The following is a 27388-nucleotide window of genomic DNA, read 5'->3' on the forward strand; positions in this document are numbered from 1 at the left end:
AAACTTATTAAGGGAGGGCAATTTTATTAAGGGTTCCAAAACATGATTTCTATCGAGGATGGTGTCAGCTTTAACGACAGAAGCATGGTATGCCTTTGCAATAAATAGAATCCTTGTAATACATCTAATATTCATATAAAGCACCTACGTATATGGCTTATTGATGTATTTATTGCTAAGCAATCAAAGCAGTGGTAGCCATCTCAAGGAGCTTTTCAGGTTAAGGATGTTATGTGGGGTTTTGTTGGTCTCCGAGTCAACTGTGGTAGAGTGCCATACATGGACGATAACAAAGTAATTCTAAAACTTTCCTCATGGGGGAAAAGTTTTCTCAGCACAGTTCAGCTTGTGGTCCTGGACAGACGTAAGATCCAAGAGTCAAAGCAGTTTTCATGTTCCTAAAGCAGACTGGATAATTACTGGAGGCAGGGCTTTTTCAGTGGCCGAACCACTCAATGGACTACCCTCCCACCTGCCATACGTCTAGAGCCAAATCTGCTTACAATTTAGAAAGCCTTAGAAATCCGGCTGTATCCGTAGAAATAGTGGCCGTAAAGATCTGTTCTGCTGTCTTAGGGCCACCGTGCCTTCCCGGGGAGCAATGCTTTACAACCACCTTAAAAGTAATAAAATAAAGTCAAGTTGTGGGATTTCCAAATCTTGTGCGAGACTTCCTGGCTGATGACAGCAGATCACTGGTGAAAAGAGGCGCCAGTGCACCAGCTGATGGGTCTTAGGCTACTGGCACGCCTGCTGCCCCCTCTCTACCTGCAGGGTGGAGTTCAAGATTCTTTGAGTTCTGCTCAGATATAGGCTAATAGGAAATGGTGTGTGTTCAGTCCTCTCAAGACCTTGAGGAAGTTTCATGAACATCTGAGGTGCGCGGACTGGATTTGCCAAAGTGTACAGCAAAGTGTGAGCCGGGCTGCCTTCTGTGTATATTTATCATCAACACGTAGTTTTTTATGCCTCACTTTAGGAGACAGGATAAGTCTATTATTGCTTTCTTTTCTTCACTTAATTGTGATTTGGACTAATCCATACATTCTAACTAATACCTTTTTTCCCTTATTTGTTCTGTTTATTTGACTTCAGAACTTGCAAATGTATCTATTGTATTGGATACATATGCATTTATAATTTCCTTCTTTAATTCCTTTGTATGAAGTCAGGATGCTAAAGAAAGTGTTCTTTGTGGAAGGACGGATTTACAACATTTACCGCACATATTCCATGTTCATGTGTATTTGTATGACTTGCAAACATACTTGTGAACGTCCAAAGTACTATTAAGACCTATGTTTCGGGTTATCCACAGTATAACAGGCGTATTTGAGACCATCCTGGGCACAAGCGCTGACACGTATTGCACTCTGGGGAGACGACCAACCCTGGAGTTTATTCAAAGGCATATGGGGATTCTTGGATTTTGCGCATAGTATTTGTCAATTTAACCAAAAACCTGAGTAATTTTGTTATCCTTTTAGAAACATAGTTAGACACCACCAGAGGGGTCGGGCTGCCCAATGCATGGGATGAAAATGCCCCGTGGTGTAGTCAACAGGCCGGTCATTAGCCTGCGCGTGAAGTCTGTGCTTGTATTGTACGCATGAACCACCCCAGAACATTATCTAACGTCGCTTCTCAACAAGTATCTGCAACATAAATCATAACAGAACGACAGTAATGCAAAAGTTGTCAGCAAAGAGCTCACTTCACATCTCCAGTATCAATATGCTTTGTGATGCCATGGACGCGTGGAGTGACCTCAGATCCTTTAATCCCTATTTGGCGGCATCTGCCTGAACCCGGATTACTGTGGACGTCATAGTGTGGCCCTGGGTGTGTAACACGATTCACTTGGAAAGCTTATAGTACAGTATTTTTTCGACTTCCAAACATTGTGGGTTAGGAAATACAGATGTATTTCCCTCTATCCCACATGATGAATTGCAGGGCATTCTGTAGACGGTTTAATTAGTTGAGGAATTAAATATCTTCCTTTCATCCATATTTTTTCCATAAATCAACAAACCAGCACAATGGAAAATGCAGAGTGATACTACTGCTCTCGTGGCATATGCTTTTCATTGTCCTGGAAAGGAAGGTAGCCAACAATTAAGTATTTTAATAAATCAGGATGTTTATCTTGGTAAATAAGAACCAGGCCACTAGCTAGGTAGGTTTCCAAGATATTGTAGTGGACTAAAATGACAGGCGGTCTAGGGCTTGACAATGTAATATGTATTCTAAAGCAGCACCTTTCATTGCCATACGTACTCATATCATAGGTACCACGCATACCGGCGTCATGAACATGGGGCAGCCCGCTCACATCAAAAAGGTATGGCATAACATACTCCATCTCTATCAATGGCTGAATTTTAGGCAGTACTTCTAATTTGGAAAGACTCAGTAGAAAGGAAAACTGTATAGAATAACATGCTGCCTCTGTTCATATTGTTTATGTTCTCTTCATTCTTTATTTCCACAATTGTGACATTTGGTACCATAATCCTGCATATAGTCTGCGCTAGATTGGCACCTAAAAAGCTCATACTTATACTAGGCCCAATCTCTTGTGTGTGTACTCTCTTCTGGAAAAGGGTGAGGAAAACAGAAGAAACTACCTGTGGTCTCTTGCAGGTAAATTCATTGCTAACATGGACTCCTTCCAGAGAAGGTTGGGAGAGATTTATGGGACTCACTCTAACTTGTAATTTGGTAGACCTGCATTGCATGGGGCTCAGAAGATTGTACTGAGCCAGGACTGGGCCGGTACGCAACATTCGGAATCCTATCTAATCTAAAATGAAACAGACGGAAGAATTGCAGTAGAGGTGATGATAGTCAGAGAAAGGTGATTGAGACTGGTACGTGACTATACATCAGTCTGGGCATGTAAAGTTTCATCCACACGCAATAGTTGTCGCGCTGCTAAGGCCTGGCATGATTGGTGAGATGGCTTGATCATCAGCCGGGGGGAAACTAATGAGAAAAGGTGAGTAAAATGGGCATCTGGCTTTACACATATTTAGTCATATCTGCATACAGAAATGTATGTATATGTAAACAAGTGTAAATACAACAAAGAGTGCATTTGTACTGGGGCTGTGATAATGTGACCTGCTTGGGAACTTTGGGTTTGTTAAGAGAAGACTTAAGTTCTCTTTGTCACATGGATTACCTGTGTTATGTGATTGGAATATGCTAAGCTGGAGTTGAGCGTGCCTGGGGCATTCCAGGGTAAGTCAATAAGGCATGCATCTACCCATTTGATGGAGAAAGGAGTCATGTCGCTGAGGACGCACAGGCAGTTTGAGAGTCTAAGCAGATGTCCAGAGGTCTGTCTTCCAGCACTCCTTGAAGTTTGGTGACAGGGATGCCTTGACGTTTAGTACTAGAACCCTGAATTCTCTTACCAGTTAGGCATGTAAGATAATTGAGGCAATGATACTGGTGTTGTGATATCTGTAATGATCCAAGCCCCGCAAGAGCAGGACCTGGAGCCTGGCCCAGAAGGACTCACCAAAAATGTATCACTCTTTGGCCAGGCGGGCCTGAGGGCTTAAATAAACGGGCAAGGATCGCTCGAGGTCATTCCGCCCATACACACTAACCGGTGTGTGCATGTCACTTTATGTTGTCCGAGAAACCCTTTCAGAACTCTAAGGAGTATTAAACGTCATCGACAACGTACTAATACATTCGTCAACCATTGAAGAACATTACCACCACCTTCAAGCAACTTTGCAACGGCTCTCTGATCACCGAGTAACTCTCCACAAAGACAAATGTTAATTTTTTCAGAATTCAATCATATTCTTCAGATATGTCTTCAGCTAGGACGGAGTACAAGTGGACTCACGTAAATCGCATGCCATACAACAAGCTCCAGCGCCAACCACAGTGTCAGAAGTGTAGAGTTTTCTAGGAATGGTCATGTACTGTGGGCGGTTCATACCCAGCCTAGCCAAGGTAGCAGAGCCCCTGCGGACCGCCGAGCTGATAGTAGACACCAGCCCCGTGGGTCTTGGGGCAGTTGTCATGCAAGAAACAGAACCAGGCAAGTGGGAGCCCCTCGCATTCGGGAGTAAAGTCCTCACACCAACCGAAGCATGATGCTCCCAAATTGAACGAGAAGCGTTGGTGATTTAATGGACCTGTAACCATTTCCACTTGTATGTCAGCGGGCACCCATTCAGAGTCATGACCGACCATCAACCACTAGTCCCGTTATTTAGAGGCACACCCCATATCCTCCGCCGAGGATTGAATGATGGGCAATACAGCTGCAACACTACCAGATGAAGATTGTATATCGGCCCGTGGTGAAAAATCCTGCAGATTTTCTCTTGTGACACCTACCAGATCCACTGGGAGAAGATAGCAACAGCGAAGCAAAGACTGAAGAATATGTTGATATGGTTTCCCAATGGGCATGCCCCGCGCTCTCACCCTTGAAGAAATTAAAACAGCCTCCAGGAGCAGCCCGGTTGTAACCAAAGTGATGGACTCCCTGCAGAAAGGGTCCTGGGAAGATTTCTTGAACGACGCAAACAACTGGAGCGGACTAGACAGGGAACGGCTCGAGAAGCTTTGGAGAGTGTGAGACAAACTAAGCGCAGTGGCAGAAGGCATAGTTCTGAGAGGATCCCGAATCATGATCCCGGAAAACCTCCAAGTGAGCGCAATAGCCCTCACCCACGAGGGGCATCAAGGGACAGTGCGGATGAAGTCACGCATGAGGAAAAAAGTGTGGTTCCCCGGGTTAGAAGCAGCAGCGGACACCTTGGTACAAAATTTTCGCCCCTGTCAGCTCACAAGCATCCAAGAATTGCCTGCCCCTGTGCTAACCGAGGTGCCTGCCAAAACCCCATTGTCGTGGGTAACCCTTGACTTTGGAAGCTTCCCCGCCGGAAGAGTGACCGCCGTACTCACTGATAGCTACTCCAAAAACCCAATAGTCGAGGTGCTTGTATCTACTTCATTCGCACACCTGCTACCAGTTCTAGAAAGGACATTTGCACTTTTCGGTCTGCCACGCGAACTCAAAACAGACAAAGGACCCCCTTTTCAAGGCGGAGAGTTCAAAGACTTGCTCACGTCACTGGGAGTGCGTCATCATCGAATTACACCCCAATGGCTCCAAGACATTGGCAAAGCAGAGCGTTTTATGCTCACGTTGTACAAGATCCTATGGCGAGAATACCGCAGTACTACTCACTGCACACCCCAGAGGTCCCCTTGCTACCTGATGTGTGCCGGACACTTGAAGGACACCATCCCTGTAGCTGAAAGTTGGGTCCAGGAACCGTATGAACCAGCAAACACCCAAACTCGACGGGCTAAGAACAATGATTGGGCCAGTCAACGACAGAGGGCGAGTGCCAGGATCATTGCACCTAGGAGCTCATTCTTAATCCGAAACCGACGCACTGGTGGAAAGTTTAGACCGACCTACGAACCAGGGCCTTGGACTGTCGTAAGAATGAATGGAACGGCAATCACTGCCCAACGTGGCACTGAGATGGTCACCCGGCCCGAGGAAACTGACCCCGGAGATTCAGAAACCAGAGATGCATTGGCCAGAGAAGCACCCTCTCTCGGTGCAGGAGAGCAAAGCATGGCAGTCCCCCAAATCAGTGACAAACGTCCTTGAAAGAGATGAGAACTTGATCACATCATCACCACGAAGCCCGCAGCTAAGCCAATGATCCAGCCAACGGCTTTACGACCTGAGGTCGAACCTAGCTCCCAGTCAGAGGTTCAAAGACTTTATTTGTTGATTAGTTGTTGTCATGTTTTGAATACCAACTTGGGAAGGGATGTAATGACCCAAGTCCTGCAACAGCAGCACCGGAAGGGCTCACCAACAATGTATTACTCTCTGGCCAGGGCTGAAATAAACGGGCAAGGATTACTCGAGGTCCTTCCGCTCATACCCACTAACTGGTGTGTGGGTGTAACTTTATTCCAGGTCGTCACCAGGCCTGTGCACTCCAGAGACGCCGTAACAATATCATCTTGTGGTTTGATTGTAGGACTGGAGTTGGAACAATAACATGCAACTGCGCAAAAGCTAATGTAATTGTGAGAACATTTGTATGTTGCTGCTAGGTGACTAACTAGGTGCTAGTTATACAGGGTTCTGTGGCAGGCGAGATGAAAACAAACAGGTCAGGAGTTTTGCCTTAAAGCTGTCAACATAAGTTACCAGTTTTAATAATTAAGTAGTGCATGCCACAGCTGTGCTCCAATATAGGCTATTCTCCATGTACAAATGTGAGCAAAAGTAAGTGCATGACCACGAGTGTTATGGTCTGACTTGACAGCGCAGGTGTCGCCAGAGAATCATGTGAGAATCACCCGGAGAGAGGGGCTTTAGCTCCACCCACATGTTGGACCCTAGGAGAACGTTTTTAGAGGTCAAAACTTGTGTGCTTGAATCACAAATTGTTCACCTTTCACACAGCTTTGATCATTTTGTTTATTTGTCTAGCTGTCTGAGCTTGAACTTCCAGGGGTACACACATGACATTAGTGTGTTAGATAACAAGACTTACACCAATATCATTATACAGGTCTTTGCTCCCAAACAAATACATATCCTTTACCAGGCTAGCTAATTGTAATGCTTCACATTACCATACAACATTCCTTTAAAGCTAGATCTATTGACATTGCCAATGCATGTTTCATTTATGGCCAGCAGAAGCCTCACTATAGGTTAGTCAACCAATTCAATTCAAAAAGTCTTTATTACGATTGTTCATCTTAAAAGACATATAAACACACATTTTATCTTGAACACCATAAAACCTTATATTAAATACACATTTATAATACAATGTATAAATACCTATAATAGCAATTTAATATAGCGTATACAAAGACTTTCAATATAATAAGTAATTTAAAAGGCAGAAGCTATCAATTCATATGCTCGCCAGCTAACAAGATCCCACTGTTTTTCTCCCGTATAGCCCAGGACCAGCTCAAAAATGTGGCAACCCCTATGACTATGATGTCATTGCACCCAGTTTTCAGTAGCCTTTTGGCACATAGGGCTGAACTGGTTCCCAGGGATCTGCACAGTGGCTTAAGCCACATAGTTTGCGGTTGTTGATAAGCAGGGCAAACGTAAAGGAGATGGCCAATATTCTCGATATGCTCGGGACAAAACGGGCATTTATCTCCTATACCTGTTGCCCACTTGCTTGTGAACTTCCTTAATGGGAGACACTCAACTCGAAACTGATGGTAAAGCTTGTGATCTCTCGGTTTCATTATTAGATCCCAATAGCTTTTCATACTAGGTACGTCTTTAAACTCACAGAAATCACTAGTCAGGGTAGAGCTGGACAGAGATGAGTACCTCATCTCTTTAATAAAATTCCAGTAAGCTGCTTTATAGATTGCTTTAGTTGGAAATTCAACAGTCTCAGGACTATCCCACAGGTCCCTCATCCCCATATTAGTAAGTAAGGTTTTAATACTAGTGAACCATGAGATTTTATTAGAGCCTTCCAGTCCCCTAACTTCTATCAGTCCCTTAGCAAATAGAGATAATTCGGGAGTTATCCAGAGCCTTCTCCAGAAGGCCAGCATTCTATAGCGTGCAATATCCTCTATGGCGTGGCAGCCAAGGTCAAGCAAGAGGGGGGTCCGTGGGGTTGATTTCGGGTGACCCACAATTGATCTTAAAAATTTGCTCTGGGCAAGTGCTAGAGTGTACAAGTTAGTGGCTCCCCAAATCTCTGCCCCATAGAGTATTGCCGGAATTATTTTGGTGGAATACATTTTAACCACAGGGGCTATAGGCTTGGTATATGACTGCATATGTTCCTTAATTAGTGCGCCCACTAATTGTGAATGTTTGAGTGCCATTAACTTCAGTTGAGGTGACCAACTCAGTCTATCACCAAACTTCAGTTGAGGTGACCAACTTCAGTTGAGGTGACCATTTTTTCTTTAGACACACAGTCAGTGGAACTTAATTTTAGCTTAACCGAAAGCCAGTGAAGTTATTTTGCACCCTTTTGCTATATGATTGCTGTGCATTAGGCCAGTTGAACTATTTACGCATATGTTCTTGATTTAATGCAAATTGATTAAATGTTTCGTGCTGATTAGCAGATATAATGCATTGACACACAATTGACAATGATTCTCATAGCTGTTAGCTGAGGACAGCTGGAACCACCTCAATATTTTGTTTTACACGTGAAAGCTATAACATGATTTTCCTGTTTAGGAGGCTGATTTGCTGGGTTTTTATCAATGAGGACACTATGTGTTTCACGATTGATAATGTCATGATTTGCTGTCCAAACAGATTAGGAAAAGTTGGTGATGAATCAACTGTGTGTTCAAAGGAATATAAGCTTCAACTATGCCCCATTTATGTAAAGTCATCTGTAAGTCATTCAAGATTCGGCTTGTGAAAAGCACTCTGGTAGGTAGTTAAAATGATCATGAACCCTACCTATTTTCAACCTTACCTTGGAAACCTCCCCATATAACTGGCATTCCAGCGCATGATTGTGGTGACACCCAGTAGGGTTTGCTGTATTTAAAGAACAAGCAGGGGCAATAAGGGTAACCACATTGGCACACTAGAATTCAGAGATTTGAGAAAAAAAATTTGCAGTCCAACTGTTAGGACACCATCCCAAACAAAGGAGAAAAACAGTGAAAAGCTTCGCTATAAAACAAGAAAGCATCAGACGTAGTAAACAGGTAAACTATGGATGGTTACACCAAAAGCAGTTGACAGGCTGAGTATTTTTGCGTTATAATATTTATTTTTATTTATTTATTTTTACCATTTGTTAAGCGCGCTGTTACCGGGCGGTGTCCTGGCGCTGAAACGATACATTATCTCCAAGAGGCAGAGAAAGTTACTGGAGGTTAAAAAGCCATGTTTTGATATTTTTCCTGAAGGTCAGGAGATCATTGCTTTGTTTTAGGGCGAGAGGCAATTCATTCCAGATGTTAGATGCTCCGTGGAAGAAGCTACGGCCTCCCCAACGGGCTTTCGTAATACGGTTAGTCATGACCAGGCTTTTATTAGCAGATCTTAGTTGTCGCCCTGGTTTGTACAGTTGAAGGTGTTCTTGAAGGAAGGATGGACCTATTCCATTTACTGCCTTGAATACCATACAAAGAGCCTTAAACATGATACGTTTCCGTATTGGAAGCCAGTGTAGATTTTTTAATTCCTGAGTTACCGATGCAAACTTAGGTAGACCAGTAATCAGTCGGGCTGCAGCATTTTGTAGCGTTTGCAATTTATTCAGAACTCCCTGCTGGGCCTCCAGATACATGCTATTGCAGTAGTCAAGGCGAGACAGCACAAGTGCTGTCACCACCGTTTTCCTGCTATCACTGGAGAGGAAAGGAAGGATTTTCCTAATAGTTTTTATTATCCAGTGAATGGAGGATGATAAGGCATTAGCCTGTGCTTTAAAGGAGAGTTGAGAGTCAATAATTACCCCCAGGTTTTTTACTGTAGTGGCTGGAATGGGTAGGGCTCCCATTTCGTGAGGCCACCAGTCAGAGGTCCAGAGATTGGTCACATTTCCAAAGAGAAGAACCTCAGTTTTAGAGGAGTTCAATTTAAGACAGTTCTTAGCCATCCATGAACTTACTGCCATCATGCAGTCCTGGAATCTGGCCGCAATTCCTTCCTCTCGCCCCGGGAGCAGAGATACCACAATTTGAGTATCATCTGCATATGATGTTAATTCGAAGCCAAACGACCGAATCACCGGGGCGAGGGAGGTAACATAAACATTAAATAGGGTAGGGCTCAGGGAGGAGCCCTGAGGAACCCCTCCTGGAAGGGTAAAAGGGCTCGATTCAAAATCTCCCATGGCCACCACTTGTATCCTGTCTGCTAGAAAGGATTTCAGCATGGTCAATGCGACTCCTTGGATTCCGCAGCCCTCAAGACGGTCCAATAGAATGTCATGGTGGACCGTATCAAAGGCTGCGGATAGGTCCAGGAGCACCAGGACTGCCCGTCCTCCAGCATCCATCACTTTCCTGATCTCCTCAGTGGATTTAATGAGGACGGACTCGGTGCTGTGACCTTCCCTAAACCCATGTTGAGCAGGGTCCAGGCCCCCAGAGGATCGGAGGAAGTCACAGAGCTGAACGTTCATGATCCTTTCAACAAGCTTGGCCGCTAGAGGGAGTCTAGATATGGGTCGATAGCTACTAGGGTCATAAATGTCTAGATTGGATTTTTTCAGCAAAGGAGCTATTGAAACTTGTTTCCAGCATAGTGGATATGCTCCCTCTTTGAACATTTTATTGAACACATCTGCTAGCAAGACAGATATAGGGGCGGCTGCCAGATGAGCCACTGAGACTGGGCAGGGATCCCGGGGGAGCCAGATTTGGTTCTCAGTAGTAGTTTTTTAACTACTTCTGTTGTAACTGGCCGGAATTCCCTGAATTCCAAACTATGTGGGTTTGTTGGCGTAGTCGTATGTGCTCCCTCGGTAAGAGTGAGACCCACAAGAGGTTCAAGGGCTGTGAAGATTTGCTCCACTTTATTTAGAAAGTACTTGGCGAGGGTCTCGCAGAGCTCCAGGCTGGGGGGGATAGTGACAGAATTTGGGGTGGACAAAGTGGTCACCGTCTGGAAAAGTTCTTTGGAGGAGTTTTTAGCTCCCTCAATTCTAGCAGAGAAATATTCAATTTTTGCTTTTTTGATCATTTCTTTGTATATCTTTTGGCTTGATTTGAGTTTTTGTTTATCTGCATGTGAGTATTCGGTACGCCATTGGCGTTCGAGTTTTTTGCAAGATACTTTGTAATCTCTTAATTCCACGGTGAACCAAGGGGCAGATGGTATTGTGCGAGTTGGACGAGATAGTTTGGGCTTAACTAGAGATGTGCATGCATCTTTTATCCAGATAGTGTATCTCTCCGTAGCCTCGTTTACATCAACCGATGGGGTAAAGGTAGAGGCTGCCAGACATTCCTCCAATGCTTTCCCATCCAATTCCCTCCATGGCATATAGAGCTTGGCAGGTTTCCTTTCCTTCCTTGCTCTAACTGGCTCAGACGGTTGAATTTTAAAAAGGACTGCTGAATGATCTGTCCATGCTAAAGGCTCCGCATGGCTAAACTTAAGGTCAGGGTTATTTGTAAAGATCCCATCTAGCGTATGTCCCTTTATATGTGTGGAATCCCTTACCATCTGAGTTAGTCCTGCCGTCAGCATGGAGTCTACCAGAATTGCCGTCTGAGGGTCTCAGTTTTCCTCTGGGTGAAAGTTAAAGTCACCCAGAATAGTGAATGATTTGGTGCAGAGGGCTTCTTCCAAGTAAGTACCTATTTCTACGAGAAATGAGGCTTTAGGACCAGGAGGTCTGTATAAGAGGCAACCTTGGAAAGTGTTATGGTTAGAGATAGAAAGTTTAAATCCTAGTACCTCCGTTAACTGGCAGTTCAGTAACTGAAATGTGCCATGGATCGAGGCGTGGTAGATAATGGCTATCCCACCTCCCCTTTGACCGGGTCTGTCCTGTACCCGACAGCAGTACCCCGTTGGAGTGGCCATAACTAGGTCTGGCCCTGAGGCCGCATCAGTCCAGGTCTCCGTGATAAATACGATTTTAGCCTTCTTTTCTAGGATCAGGTCGGCACATTCAGAACTGTGTTTAACCAGTGATCTGGCATTAATGAGGAGGCAATTAATTATGTTTTCTTCTCTAACGTTTTTTATCTGGTAGGGGTTACTTAGATCTTTAATAGGTGTCCATAAGATAGCAGGTAGGCGAGCATGACATGTTAGACATACCTTGGACGTATCAGGCATATCATTCATACAGCATTTAGTAAGTTATCCTAAACGTCTATGGGGTCTACCGTAGCATCACTGCAAGGGCAGAAGCTCTATTGGAAAAAAGATGCCAACATTTCCCACATGATCCTGAAGCTGATCAGTGGCAAAAGATTCTAGGATTTTTACTCATCACCGGCAACTCATCAGAGGGTATAATGTAACTTTTAAGTTAGATTTTGTTCAATGAGATAGGCTATGTATTTGTTTAAAGCGTTTGGCAGTCTTTGCACGGTGCCCAAAAAGTTTTACATCCTTTGCAAAATGTTCTGTTTACTAGTTTAATCAGTTTAGTGGTACTGCGTTTTGAGTTTCATTTTCTTTTTATGCAGCATAATAAGATGCTTGGTACTTCTTGTTTACATTTCTCAATAAATTGCCTACTGATTGGTTTCAATGCTTTTCACAGCTATGATCCATGCACTTCTGCATGTTTGAGTGACACCGTAGCTAGGTGCGTTATAAATATGTGCTATTATTTTCCTGGCAGGCATATATCATCAGGAAGCAAAGAATCGGATAGGAAAAGAGATGAAGATCAAAAGGTAATGTTTGGATTTCTTATTAGAAATCTCAGTATTTAAATTTTCGTTTCCTTGTCTCTATATTTATGATCCATCTTTCATTCCAAAGCTCTTCTCCAAATGTCTTCTTAGGTAATTACCTTGGAAGGGTTGAGGTTCCGGGCTCCTTTTATGGGCAACTGCCTGTGCAGGAAAGTAGTTTAAGGGGTAGAGGTTTGTTTAAAATTTCAAAAAATGTAGCTACAAAGACTTTATAATTTTCCAGTGATCGTCGTCTCCGATTAATCCTTACCACGAGCCACTTCCCGGGACACTCCTTGGAGTCGCTGTGCACGGTATAAGATGCTTTCATTCATTCATTCACTTATTAGCTATATTTGTTTTATGTAACCTTAAGAGGTAACTACTGGAATAAGAATGGAAGAATAAAAATAAGGAATGTTAGAGCTAGGGAATCCAACTGATAAGAGATATGCGATCATGATAAGTCAGGGAAGACAGGCACTGGAAAAACGTAAAGACTATGCAGGGCATGGAGAATATGAGGACAAAAAGGGCGAGTAATCTACTTTTTGATCGAAAAGAATGCAAACCAACGGGGGGGAGGGGGGATACACGTTGAAAGCTAGATTAATTCCATGATTACCAGAAAACAGTAGCAGGGATGCACAACAGTTTTGATCTACGATGCACTTTAGAATTAAAACAATAACATCCATTGCTCTGCAAATACAATTTATGTTATTTCCCTATCGGGTCTAGAATACTATTATAGATTAAGAAGTTTCCTGACAATTCTAATAACTATCCAAAAATGGCTATGTGTGCATGCATCAGAGAAGTTGCAGCGATGAGTTATTTGAGGAGATCTGCCATTTTACTTCCATAACAATGACACAAAAAATCCTGATGTCAACATGGTGAGAAAATAGTATTTTTGCATGTTTGCTTTACAGTACTAAACTCCAGCCCTCACTGTTTACACTTCACAAAGAAATCCTGAGTCTCAGATTCATTTTCAAAATATCAATCTACTCTTCCAGTTTTTCAGAAAGAAAAATGCTCAAATATTAACTGTCCTGTGAAACGTGGGTAATTGCAGAATAGATTGATTTCCGTTTTATGTCCGGCTTGACAGCTCAGCTTTCTTCTATATATTGTTAACAATTCTTTAAATTGTGCATGTTACATTAAGTGGGCTTAGCTAAACCCAGAGGAGTATTACATGAGCACCTGACGTTATTATTGGCTGTTCCTTCCAGATAGTGCTTTCATTGGGATAAAAACAGACTCAATCCCTATTGCCTTCTCTTTTCCTATTAGGAATTAGGCAATAAGAGGGCCAATGGAACAGGCATTATTGCGCTAAGGAGCACATGTACATGCAATGCACGTAATTAGCATCTGCATGCATCGGCACATTAAGGCCCGATCTCTTGGCATTGCCACTGCTTGTTCATGTAGGAATTTATTCCAACAATACACTGTATGTCGACACATTTCTACCCACTGTACTGCAGGAAAAAACACATCTAGATAATGCTGAATATCCCCTGCTCACTCTAAACGAAGCACACTGATCGAAAGCATACTGCAATTATTTGCAGAACAATAGTTTATAAAGAATTAAAGCAGATAATAAATAATAGCAACACCCTGCTTGCTTATATGACTATAATCCTCCAAATCCTGTCTTTTTAAGATCTTCGTTCATAACAGAAATCACTTTTTTCGGACTGTGATATGTTGTCAAAATTAAAAAGAGAAATCTTGTTTCTCACTCGTCTGAATAATGGTGTGTGAAACTTATAAATTGGCAGCCTTTGGCTGAGTTTTTTTACAATCTTGCAGAAAACAACACTATTGTCCTTCATCTTGCAACCTTGCACCGCCTGCAAATGTGGAATATTTGACTGAAAGCAGGTGCACTAAGTGGCTACAGATTCCAACTTTCAACAACCATATGTCAAACCCCTAGCCTTCCTGTTAGATAGGACTGTGCTTGAGGGACAAATGGGAGAGATCCAAAGTATTGAACCCATCTGCATACCCTCCACGCTATTACACGCTGATCTCAATGCATGCCGGGGATCACTTGGTGTCTTCCACTCAGATGTAAAAAGGAAGCCATGTGACTGGGTTAGATAGGTCAGTATCTCAACATCAATGTTGAACAAGCTGGGCGACAGGGTGGAGACCTGCCAGGGACCAGATGTAAATTATTTCTTGCCACGCCAAAAACGAAGACACCCCCCCAAGCTTTATCGGTAAGACAAGATTTAAAGCATAGGAGAACAACCCCCTTAGGTGAGGTTTAATAGCCTGCAAGAAATCCATTAGCATTCTATGATCGACAGTAAGTAATAGCGCGGAAAGATTTAACGTAACCAGAGTACTGACATGGGTGCTCTCTAGTAACTTGTACTATTATGTGTCACTATTTGGGCAAAGGCTTCCTGAAAAGAATCCAATTAATAATAATCCAGAGCAAAAATCTTAGCTGTCCCTCTACAGTAGATTTAAGATATATTTTGCTGCCAGAAGCAGCAGATCACACACCCAAAGGACTCATAGACTGTAAAGGGAGATTGAGGCTGGGTTTAGTGAGGTGGTAGATGTAAAAGAGGCTACAGAGAATGGTCTCATTAGCCATGAGCAGTTGAGCTTGGCAGTGGACGGTGGTCACCTTGTGAGAAGATGTGACGCGAGCCTTCAGATGTGTTATGCTTAGGAGTAAAATAAAGTGGAAGATTGAAGTGGATGGCACTTTATGAGATGCTGGTCATTTAGACGCACTCAGAAATCTATGTGCAGCGAAGTGCAGTGGTGTGTACTGTCCAGAGACATGTGGGTGAAATGAAAAGTGAATACTGTTGTTAGAAATTGGCTTACTGGCTGACTGGGGTATGAGTCCTGGTCAAGCAGCAGCCACCATCCTAGTTAAAGTAAAGCCACTGCGAGTTTGCTAAAGCCTCCCTCCATTCCATAACTTTTTCACCCCATCCATCAATCTGGACTGGAAGCAATCATATGCAAATCAAACCTGTTCCTGCTCCAACAGAATGCTCACTAGTCTGGGGTTGCGTCTGGGATTGCTTCTGCATCTGTCTAGAGGGCACCTTGCCTAGCAGTTTGTGCCAGACTGTTCCTATTGAACGAAGATCAGATCTGGGTTGCATGTGGTTGGTCTCTGTAATGGCATAGCATAATATAGAATGGAGTGACTGTCTTCTTGGTGCTCCTTTTAGCAGGCAGCCCCTTCTCCTGTCAAAACTCCTTGAGCTGAGCAACAGTGTAGTTCTCCAGGTTGATAAGCTCAAACTTCATCTTTGCAGGTGAGGTCACAGACACAAACAGTCAGGTAGAGTAGGAAAGAATATAAAACAAACTTAAATTGTCTCAGATCTGGGTAGGTAGTGTACACCAAATCACTGTATGACACTGCTCAAACACAAGTTGCATCCTCATCGCTGATCACCAATGTTAGAAGTTGGGTTACTGGTTGACTGGACTGTAAGCCCTGGACAAGCAGCAACCACAATCCTTAACTTAGAGGCAATGTGTAAACTATTTGTGCAGCACTTCAAACAATAAAACAGTGGAAAAACTACAAAATGACAAAAATCCAATTAGTAGGATCTGAGTTATAAATATTTAAAACTGTAAAATAGCGACTAAAAGCATAAAGCTCCAAACGCAGCTAGCTGGTTGCAAGGGACGGGGTCAAAGTCTGAAGTTCAGGCTCTCTGCGATGGAGTGCAGGTTGGATACAGTCCCAGTTTAGTCCCGCTGAAGTTTACCTCCTCGTGTTTTGTGCCAAGAGTCCCATTCGTATTGAAGAGGGTTACAAGGAGCAAGAAGAGCATCACGGGTGGCAGTCGGTGTTGTGCTAAGAACAGACCAGGCATCGCAGACAGGCAAGTTGGAGCTTCCCGCTGGCAGTCACCTGCAGGCTGCCTACGCTGCGGAGATGGACTGGCAGAGTCTTGCACACAATTTTGTTGATATCAACGTGGTCTCAGAGCGAACGGGCCCGTTTGCAATTGTGGAAAGCCCAAAAGCTTGATGTCAAGCCACACCAAGGGTCCAGGACCTGTTTGCCACAAACCAATGGTGCAGTCGACGCACTCCCCCTCCCCATGGCGACTCTCTGGAGGGTGGACATGGTGTCTATTTGACCAGCTTTCAGTCATTCCCCTGCAGGTGGGTGCAGTTTCACCACACTCACTTGCAGGGTGATCTCTGTCCCACTTGAAAGTGCCGGCCAAATACCACCTACATATAGATAGATGGGTCAGCTGCTCCAATTAGCAGGTCCATCTTTCACTAATGTGCTGCCGAGTGACAAGCACACATTCACCCCCGGGCTATATGAAAAAAGAGCAAAGAGCCCTGTGAGATATTCTGTTTTAGGATAGGTTTAGGTAGATTAAACAAATTATATATCCTGCTATCAACCCCAGTAAACATATTTTTCCTTTATTTTCATAATAAAAATGGAATTTATTTGCATGCATTATAGACGCTGAGTCAAAACCCCATTTAATTAACAATTCAGGCTCACACAAATGCTCCAGGAAACTTCTAGTGTTGCAGGCTTTTATACACAAAACATCACTGTTATACTTTATTCATCATACAGCCACCCTGTAGCTTGTTCATTCCAAAATCAAGGTGGACACTATGTAGGTGGCTATGCAATCTCTCCTGGTGGGTGGCAGGAGCCAATGTAAAGGTTACATTTTGGTATGCGTGGTGGTACTGTGATATTTCTTTTACTTACTTCTTTATTCCAATGTTGTCCTTTATCTTACTGAAGATTAGCATTAATGAAATATGTTAACCCCTTCAGCGCTGATGACAAAGCCAGCTCGTCATGGGCGTTACCTGCGCTACGCGGATGACGAGCTGGCTTTGTCACGTTACGCGCAATTTTCAAATTTCAGCGCACAGCGGGAAAACCCGCTAGCGGGGTAGAGGTTAATAACATATGGCAAATGGGGTGCATGGCTACAAACAATAACTACAAATTTAAAAAAACATCTAACCTCCATTGAGTATGATCTGGCTCAATATGAAGCCATCGCAGCAGGAGTCGTGTTCACAGGTCTGGCGACAAAACAAGTGAGCGTCCGTCAAAGTTGTGCCAGCGGCGGAGAAAGCCAAGGTATTGTAGACCCCAGAACGGGAGTTCTTAAAGTCAGTCTTCTCAAAGGTCTTAAGACCAGAGGTGGTAAATTGATGTCCTAGGAGGAGAGATGGATATACATATGAATACTGTGGCACTGAGGTCAACTCTGCCAGATTTGCAGTACATAGATGAACAAGGCTACAGAGGGATACTTTAATTGAGATGATAGAGGAAGACGTTGGGGGAGATGATCAAGACAACAAACACAATTACTTATTTAGGGAGACCACAAATAGTGCTGCAGATTCACAGAGTGAATCAGATGATGAGTGACCATGCAAAGTTATTGAGAGGAGGAGTGAGACCCACCAGCGAAACATAACTCAGCAGTAGACTTACCAAAAGGTGCAGAACTGGAATACACCAAATGTACTGTTATGCAAGACAAGGAAATAATTCACTGAGAGGTTGTGATAGCAAGCATTGAAGGTATTAGGCCTTACGTTCAATGTTAGTGTGCCCTGGTGCATTAGTGCAATGAGACTATGGGCCAGATGTACAAAGCTTTTTGTCACAGAATCAGCCTGTTTGCGAATGATAAAAGACATTTTTCGATGTCCAAAGGCCCAATTTGCGATGCAATAACTTATTACTGAATCACAAATTGGGCATGCAATTCAGTATTAGGAATGCACACGTTTAAGGCATCCCTTCATAATACCGAATCGTAGTGGAATTTGTGAATGTTTTGTGACCAAAATGCGCTTTTTACCACTTACTCCAAGTAGGAGGTAATCCATTCGCAAATGGCAATGGTTCCCCAAGAGACCCCTTCACCTTTTGTAACTTTTGTAAAAACTTTTGCGCAAAAAATGAAAAGATTATTTTTTTCTTTTTGAAATGCATTTGGGTTTCCTTTAAGGATTAAAAAAAAAACATTGCTTTATTGAAAAGCAATCACATACGTGTTGGTCTGCTGACCCGAGCAGGTCACCATCCCTATGATTTTTGTGATTCCCAATGAGCCATAAACCAAATCCTATCTCATGAATATTAACAAGGAAGGTTTATTTGCGACCCACTGGTAACCGCAAAATGTGTCAAAGAAACATCTGTACATCGGTGTTTGAGATTACCAAACAGCGAATCACAAACATTCACTATTTGGTAATCGTAAATGATTACCAACGTACATCTCGCACCAAAATCAGGAGGATGCAAAGAGAGGTTGCTGGTGTTAAACAAGTCCTTTGCGAGGGGGGGGCGGTGGATGAGAGTGGTGAAGGAATGGATCAGAGTACTGAGGAAGATGTTCTGGCTCAGGCTGCAGACCACAATCCATCACTGTTTTCAAGATTCAGGGAAGGACACTAATCCTACTATAACCTCACTTGAAAGAGGAGGGTGAGGGAAAAGCAGAAACCAAAATTGTCTAACCCCAAGCACACCACAGTGACACGAAGGCAGACTGACCCGGCATGCCCACCATCGCCGGTCATTGATCCTTGGGACAGTGGGTGCCTCAGTGATCTTTTGGATGACAAACTACGCATGGTCTATGACAGGCTTGTTGCCATTGAGGAGAGTTCAAGTAAATTGGTAAAACCAGGGAAGGGAGGCCCTTTAAGTTTACGGAAGACTCAACATCCTAGAGTTACCGGTATAAACTCCTCATCAAACCCTATAATATCTGCTCCGCAACCCACAGCCATTAATAGGGAAAGTAGGGAAAGTGATGGTGCTGACATTCAGAACTTGGCTATAACTCATGAAGTAGCTCCCAACTTGATAACTCGGGCAGGGGCCTCAGCCCCCCCTGATACAATTAAAAATTCAGCCAGATAGAAATCACATAAGATCGGATTCTCTTCCAGCGATTGACCTTCCCCCTGACTCCTGCCATTATCTAATTGTTTTAGCCAATGTACCAATTTTGCCTGCTGGCTCCTCTGAATCAACATGGGCACTTAAGAACAAAGTGATATATTAGTTGAGTCATATGGTGAGCCGCCAGTGGGACTTCCATAATGAGATCCTATTGGTATGCCAATAAACAACTGTTAGACCTTCGTGTCGACCCTGACATGATTTGTACTTTGCTGCACCCCCTTTCTATGGATAGTGCATCTGGAAATTGCAATAAATGTGGGTTTACATTGACCCCTTCAACCCTTAAAAGACAGCCTGTCTTTAATAACTCCACGTATACCAACAGACGTGAGACTAACAGTACTGCTAGGAATTCTTTCCCTAAGGATGTAGAATTTACTTTTTTTAGTGTTAAATGTCGCTCACTTCCAAAACATAAAGCGGATATATTTGACCTTTTAAATAATGATCACCCAGACGCCATCTTTGTAACGGAAACATGGCACCACGAAAGCTCAGGCCCCAATGTAGCGGCTGCGCTTCCTGATGGCTATTCTATAGTTAGAAGAGACCGTGAAGGTAAAACAGGTGGTGGGTTGGCTATAATTTTTAAAAATCAGTATAAGTGCAAATTTGATAAGCTAACCTGGAAAGATAGTGAGGCTATGCCATTCAAACTTGCCCTCAGTTTACCTTCTCAGGAATACTACTTTATCGCCCACCAGGCCCTGTTGGCCTGTGGGCCTCTACGCTCCCTGATTCGGTCACTCCCCATTTACTCAGTGCAGCTAACTTTACTATTTTAGGTGACTTAAATATTCATTTTGCCCTGCTAGCATATCTATAATTTCTGATCTAGCGGCTATGAATTGTGTGCTGACTAACTCAGGTCCGACTCATGAAGCAGGACATTTATTAGATCTAGTTTTTTCAAATATACTCAGCTTGCGCTGCATTTCGACCCTCCCTGTCATCTGGTCTGATCATTTCATAGTTGTCTTTAGGGTTACGGTAGAGCAGATTAATCAAACTTTACCCAATTTGGGGAATAAACGTAATTCTAGAAATTGGAGTAAACTTGACAGGGATCTTTTTAACCATCATTTAATGGATACCATGCCCGCCATCAATCAGATCTCTATGACCGATTTGGGGACTATTATGAACTGGATTTCTAATTCTGTTAATATTTGCCTCCATCTTTCCTCCCAGAAAGTAAAAAATCATCGTCCTCCGGCTCCCTGGTTCTCATCTACTTTACACAAAGTGAAGAGTAGGTGTAAAGCATTAGAGAGACACTGGAGAAGAGATTATGCCTCAGAATCTAAAGTGATATATAAACAGTCAATCAGAGATTATCATTCTCTCTGTAATACTGCGCGGGCCGAGTATGTAAGTACTACTATTTCTAATGCTCAAAACTGCCCTAAAGTCCTGTTTAACTTGGTTAAGGAACTCTCTGGTGCTGTTTGTCAAGCTCCACAACTAATTCTATTAGAATCGTAATGTGAGGAGCTTGCGATATTGTTTCTTGATAAAGTGGAGCAGATCTATTCTAGATTAAATAGCTCTATGACTTCTACTCTACAACAATGCATGGCCACTACTGTTTTATCTAATCCTGGAATTCAGTCAGAGGTTCAGGAGGAGACCAGTATAAATAAACTTGAACAATGGACTCCGTTTGACACAATCTCTTTTAATCATATTTGAAAAAGTATTAAATCAGGTTCCCCTCGGGACCCGCTTCCTATTACTATACTGCAAAAAATGGACTTTACAATTTATTAAGGAGCTACTTAATGCTTCCTTACGCAAAGCCCTGATTCTTCCTGAATGGAAGCATGCAAAGGTTTTTCCGCTGTTAAAGAAACCCAATGCTGACCCAGCACAATTATCCAACTTTCGACCCATTTCCCTGCTCCTAATTTTCTCCAAGTTACTGGAGAAACATGTGAATTCGTAACTAACTCACTATGTGGAAACCCACAAGCTCTTACACCCATCTCAATCAGGGTTTAGAGAATGGTACTCCACAGAAATCACACTTCTGGGAGTTAGTGAAATGTTGCGTAGTCGTTTGGATGTTGGCGACACTGTGGCGCTCATATTGTTAGATCTGAGCGCTGCATTTGACATGGTGTCCCATACCGTGCTCTTGCAAACACTCTGATCCATTGGGGTGACTGGAGTTGCCTTGAAATGGCTGGAAAATTTCTTGTCTGATCGCACGTTTCAGGTTTCTTCCTTGAAAGCAGTCTCTAAAATCCATGCCACCCCCTATGGGGTGCCACAGGGTTTGATTCTTAGCCCCTTATTGTTTAACATTTATGTTAAACCATTGGCTGACATTGCTGAGGAGGCAGGACTGTCAATTTTTTCCTACGCTGACGACACTCAAAAACTCTTCTCCCTTTCTGCTAAAGGAGCTTCTAGGCCCTCTTCTCTTCGAGATGGGCTGAGTAAAATCATGCAGTGGATGCAAGTTAATTCACTTAAGCTCAATGGGGAGAAGACAGAGGTGCTCATCGTAGGGAAAAACAAAGAGCTCTGGGGCCTCCAACATTGGCCCCCTGAATTGGGTTCCACTCCTCAGCCTACTAAACAAACCTGTAATTTGGGATTCATAATAGATGATCATCTCTCGATGAGGCCTCAAGCCATAAAGGTGGCTGCAACATGCTTCTCCATACTTAGATGGCTCAAAAAGATTTTATGGATGTTGTCGGACTCCACAAAAAGAACGGTAATCCAGGCTTTGGTCACCTCTCACCTGGATTACGGCAACATCCTTTTTCTTGGAGTCAATAAGGAGGTGATTCATGAGTTGCAAATTGTCCAAAATTCTGCTGCTCGCCTGCTCTGCCAGTTTCCTAAATTTACATCTGTCTCTAGTTCCTTGCGTGATCTCCACTGGTTGAAAGTGGAGACTTGCATTAAATTCAAGACCTTAACTTATATGTATAAGACTAAAATAGGTAAGGCCCCTCAATATCTGAGATCCATGGCTCAATTGTATGTCCCTCCTTGTCCTCTCCGCTCAGCCAATCAGATAAAATTTGTGGTCCCAAGATATAGATTATCCAGGGTAGGTGGTCGATCCTTTTCTTATTTGGGTCCTACTTTGTGGAATTCTCTCCCTCTGCCTTTGAGCAATGGGCCTAGCTTTGTGCACTTTCGTAGGATGTTAAAAACCTGGATTTTTAATCAATAGGTTTCCATCTCTCATTGGTTCTCAGACCTTCTTCAGGCGGCTCCGGGAAACCCTTGGGTAGCTGAGCGCCTTATAAAATAAATAACATAACATATGCCATGTGGGGGGCATTGGGCCTTTGAAAATTCAATAACCAGGTGGTACCATAATTATAGAACAATTGGGCTCAAGCTCCAAATTAATTCTGATCTTTCTCTTACAAACAGATTTATGGCCCTTTCTGGCTCAATACATAATGATTGACTTTACATAGAGGAGCGTGGCTGTGTTGCGGTTGTAGCAGACTTTAAGGCCAGTATTCATCTGCCGCATATCCCCTTATGTGGTCAAGGCATGCAGTTTTTATCCTGGAACTTTGCAGGTATTCGCCAGAAACATTAAAATGAGGATTTGTTGGAATTTATTCAGAACATTGATATAGCATGTTGCCAGATGACTTGGGCTTTTGATTCTATTGCTATAAATGGGTTTAAGTCCTATTGTGTTGATGCAACCCCGTCAGCTGCTGGTAGAGGAAAGGTGGGATGGGCAATTTTTGTTTCATGTACCATCAGAAACCTGAATGCCAAAGTCTTAGTATCCAGATCATGTTACCACATTTTAAACCTCTGTTCACCAAAATTGTTTAATATAGTCCTAATAAACTTTTATTTTATTTTCTTCTCTACACAACTCATAGGTATCATACAAGAGCTGTGGAAGTCAGTTTCAAACTTTGTGCATACACGGGAAAATTATGTCTCAATTGTCTGGGCGGGCAATTTTAACATCACTAAGGGGCAGATGTATCAAAGCAATTTTTAGTCGCAAACGCTGCGATTCGCAAAAAAGCAGCATTTGCGACTAAAAATTTGATAAACGGTATGTATGAAGGAAATTGCATAGCAAAATTAAGGAATCGCAAAATTTTCGATTCCTTAATTTTGCGTAAGCATTTAAGGAATCGCAAATTGCGATTCCTTAAATGCTATGCATCAAGCATTCAATTCTTGTGATTTCTCCTTAAGAAATCGCAAATTACCACCAACTTCAAGTTGGTGGTAATTTGCGATTTCTTTCACAAATGCACTTTTTGGCATTTATGAAGGTGCCATATGGTGCACATACATGCCCTTAGGGAATGTATGTGCGCCATATGCGCACACATGTACTTTTCAGGGGTGCATCAGGGTGTCCTTATGACACCCTTGCATCCTTGAAATTATTCTCAATTTGCGATTCTCAAATTGCGAATCGCAAATTGAGAATAACTTCACATTCATTCCTATGGGCCTCCTGGCCCATAGAAATGAATGGGAAATTATCCCTTAATTGCGATTAGCAATTTGCTAATCGCAATTAAGGAATTTTAAGAAATCGCAAAAAAAAATTGCGATATTTTTATATACATACCATTTTGCAATTTTCAAATAGCGATTCTCAAAAAATCGCTATTTGAGAATCGCAAATAGGTATTTTGATACATCTGCCCCTAAATGTACTCATGGTGGGAATCACATTTGCGGGTTTTCTAACAATCAAGGTTATGACCCCAGCCACTATGTAAAGCTTTAAATCAGATACTTTTCTTCAGATGTTCAGGGACAGGGCAATACAAACCCTGCGACTTTTATAGGAAGAGGCAAGAGTAGCACAATACATGTTGTTCTTCTATTGATGGATTTGGCACAGAATCTCGTTAGTCATGAGGTGAGCCCCTTTTCTCAGTGATTACAACCCAATTATGTTATGGTTTTGAAGCACTCTTCATTCTAGTACACTAGGCATGACTCAGACACTTGTTAGTCACTCTGCCATTAAAGGGGTTAGATTAAACAAATCAAATATGGTTTTTTAACGAGCTGGTCACTAAAGCCTCCAATGACATTTTCTGCTGTCTGTCATCTGACGCTGACCCTAATAAAATCCGGAACATCTTTATAGGAATGTGTGGGTTCATTTCACGCAGTCTTTACACATACAAACACCAAAAGAGCGCATAGCTCATTCATAGTTCAGTCTGGAGTGTACTGTAGCGCTCAAAGCCCTAAAAAAGGCTACGAACAGGACCCCACTTAATACTGATGTCATCAGACAAGCGAGAAATATTTATAAGCGAGCCATTGAGAAAAGGAAACAAGACAATAGAGCTAAGGCATGAGTGGTCCTGGGAAAAGTGTTTTTTTAAAGGATAATATACTCTTCTGGGTAATAGTAAATCACCCTTTCTTCTCGGAAAGTCTAGCTGCCAATATTGAATGTCATATCTCAGAGCAGGAATCGATTGACCATTTTCTCCTCATTTTTAATCCAAATAATGAGGTGGTGCCATAAAGATCCTGGAGTACATCCCCAGCACATTAATGAGCACTGATTATTTTATCTCGTAGATTTAGCACCTGAAACTAGAGCTAATTTGAGTGCCACTAGTAGATAGGTACCAGGGTCTGACAGGTTCCAATAGATTTGTTTAAACACAATATAGATGTCTAGTCTGCATTAGTTACAAATGTTCTGAGAGCAGCAGTCAGGGGTGACCTCATTGATTCCTGGAAAGAAGCTCTCCTACTACTAATTTACAAAGTAGATGAACGGAATTTACCCGCATGTTATCGTCCGATCTCATTAAAAGATTCCACAGCAAAGATTTTAGGGCGGGTAGATTGGAGAAGTGGACAGAGGCCAGTTCTTTATTTTCAGCAGTGCAATATGGCTTCCGACCCTGTTTAGGGACTATGGAGCAAGCTCTCAACCTATTCCAGATTCTGGGGAAATGCGACAAAGCCAGCAGAGGTGCCTTGCATATGGCTTTGATGTGCTTCTTATTCTGTCCTTGTGACTCAGTAGACAGTGGGAACTGATGAAGCGGGCGGGGGTCAATCCAATTTTGTTGGACCTAGTAAGGCGCTTGCATTGGGATACAACAACAGAAGCTTGTTACACACAGTATGATGATTGTACGCACCCAATAAAGGTTGCTGAAGAGATTAGGCAGGGGTGTATACTAGCCCCCTTCCTGATTTTATTTTATATTAATTCTCTTGATACCTTCCTACGGTCCTGTACTAAAAATGTACCAAGAATTGTCCCCCATGCAGTCCCGCTGCTCCTCTACGAAGACGATGAGGTTCTTTTAGCACAGCCAATGGCATTTACAAACTTTTAAATGGTTTTAATAATTTCATGTCATAAATAAATTTCAAAATAAATCTGCAAAAATCATGTTTAATGACTTGTGGACTTAAATGTACAAAGTCCCAAAACTTTTATATTGATTGAAAAAGTACCTTCTTTCAATTAAGTAGATATCCTTTTGGATGTTAATGGGGCGTTGGATAACCAAAGAATGCAAAAATTGGGGGCAGCCTTTCACACGATCTGTAGATTTATCAAAATGTTAGGCCACAGGCAAATTTAGGAGGTGCTCCAGCTCTAAAGGAGCAAGTGTGTTCCAGTTGGCACATATGGAGCAGGAGTCTGGGTGTCACGCTCACCCAGCAAAATTACAGGTAGCTGGAAAGAAATTTTGATGTATGCTTTCAGCCATTCCTAAATTTACCTCGAGCTTTAATTTGCATTTGGAATTCGGAATGGGCTTTCTGGAGGTTCAAGCCTCTATTATTGTGGCTGAAGTTATGGAGTAGTCCTCAGGCAGGATTTTCAAGACAGATGTTGGAGGGTTGCCTAAACCTATACAATATGATCGCCATTCAATAGCGGACATATGTTAAAAATACTTTTTAACATCTTGGGATGTAGGGCCACACGTACGACTCATTCATTTTCTGTGTTCCTAATTGCAACGTTTTGCGACTCGCAATTAGGCAGCCGCAAAATGAGATGTACTAATGTGTCTCAGACACATTTAGCAAGTCCTAATGGGGTCGCAATCGACTTACCTCATCAATATTCATGAGGTAGGTCATAATTTGCAACCCATTGGGAATCCCTAAAAACACAGGGATGGTAGCCTGCTAGGGAAAGCAGACCACCATGTCTGTGTTTGCTTTTAAATGAAGCAACTTTTTTTTAAATGCAGCCTGTTTTCCTTAAAGGAAAACGGGCTGCGTTTCAAAAGGAAAAATGAAAAGTTTCAGTTTCATTTTTTAGGAGTATGCAGTGGTCTGCAGGACCACTGCCCTGCTCTTGAAAAACGTTTTTGCAACCGTTCACAAATGGACAGGGTCCCCTGGGGGCCCCTTCCTGTTTGCGACTGGCTTACCACATACTTTAAGTAGGTTGTAAACTGCGAATGTTTTGCAACTACATTTCGGTCACAAAACATTCATACATCCCCCTGTGACTTGCTATTAGGAAGGGACGCCCTTGACATGCCACTTTCTAATACCGATTTGCAGACCCTATTTTGCAAGATGGTAATAGGTTACTAACCCACAAAAAAACGGTTACTGCATGTCAAAAGGCTATTTAGCGGTCACTAACTTCCACTCTAGTTGCAACATCTAAAAACTTTTGTTCATGTAACCCATAGTCACCTCTTTGAGTCGCCTGAAAGTATTGATTCACAAACTAAAGAAATGGTTAAAAGAAGTTCTGAATAACATAGAGAGGAAATTAGAATAGTGAGGTCTCTCGACATGGGCTCAGTTATTAGTTACATGCAAATTTGTACTACCTCAGGCATGGAACCTTATTTATCTTGGATTACTAATTATGAGAACAGAGTTTATTTGACCAGGTTGAGACTGAATATGGCCCACTTTTCAGTGGCCTTCCGTCCAGGTGGTACTTGGTTTGCCTCTCATCCACGCTGTCCATCTGAGGCTACCACCGCCCAATCTACCCTGCGC

At 42.7% G+C, this 27388-nt stretch overlaps 1 protein-coding gene across 1 annotated transcript in view; it reads right to left on the bottom strand.

Annotated features, from left to right (window-relative positions):
- Positions 1–27388, bottom strand: part of TG (thyroglobulin) — an 825201-nt gene that overhangs the window by 488896 nt on the left and 308917 nt on the right. The window contains exon 26 of the mRNA XM_078686739.1: positions 17433–17630. Coding sequence (XP_078542865.1) covers positions 17433–17630 — 198 coding nt within the window. The remainder of the gene's footprint in view (positions 1–17432; positions 17631–27388) is intronic.

Source organism: Lissotriton helveticus, chromosome 4_1, assembly GCF_964261635.1.
Source record: "Lissotriton helveticus chromosome 4_1, aLisHel1.1, whole genome shotgun sequence".
Taxonomy (NCBI): Eukaryota; Metazoa; Chordata; class Amphibia; order Caudata; family Salamandridae; genus Lissotriton; species Lissotriton helveticus.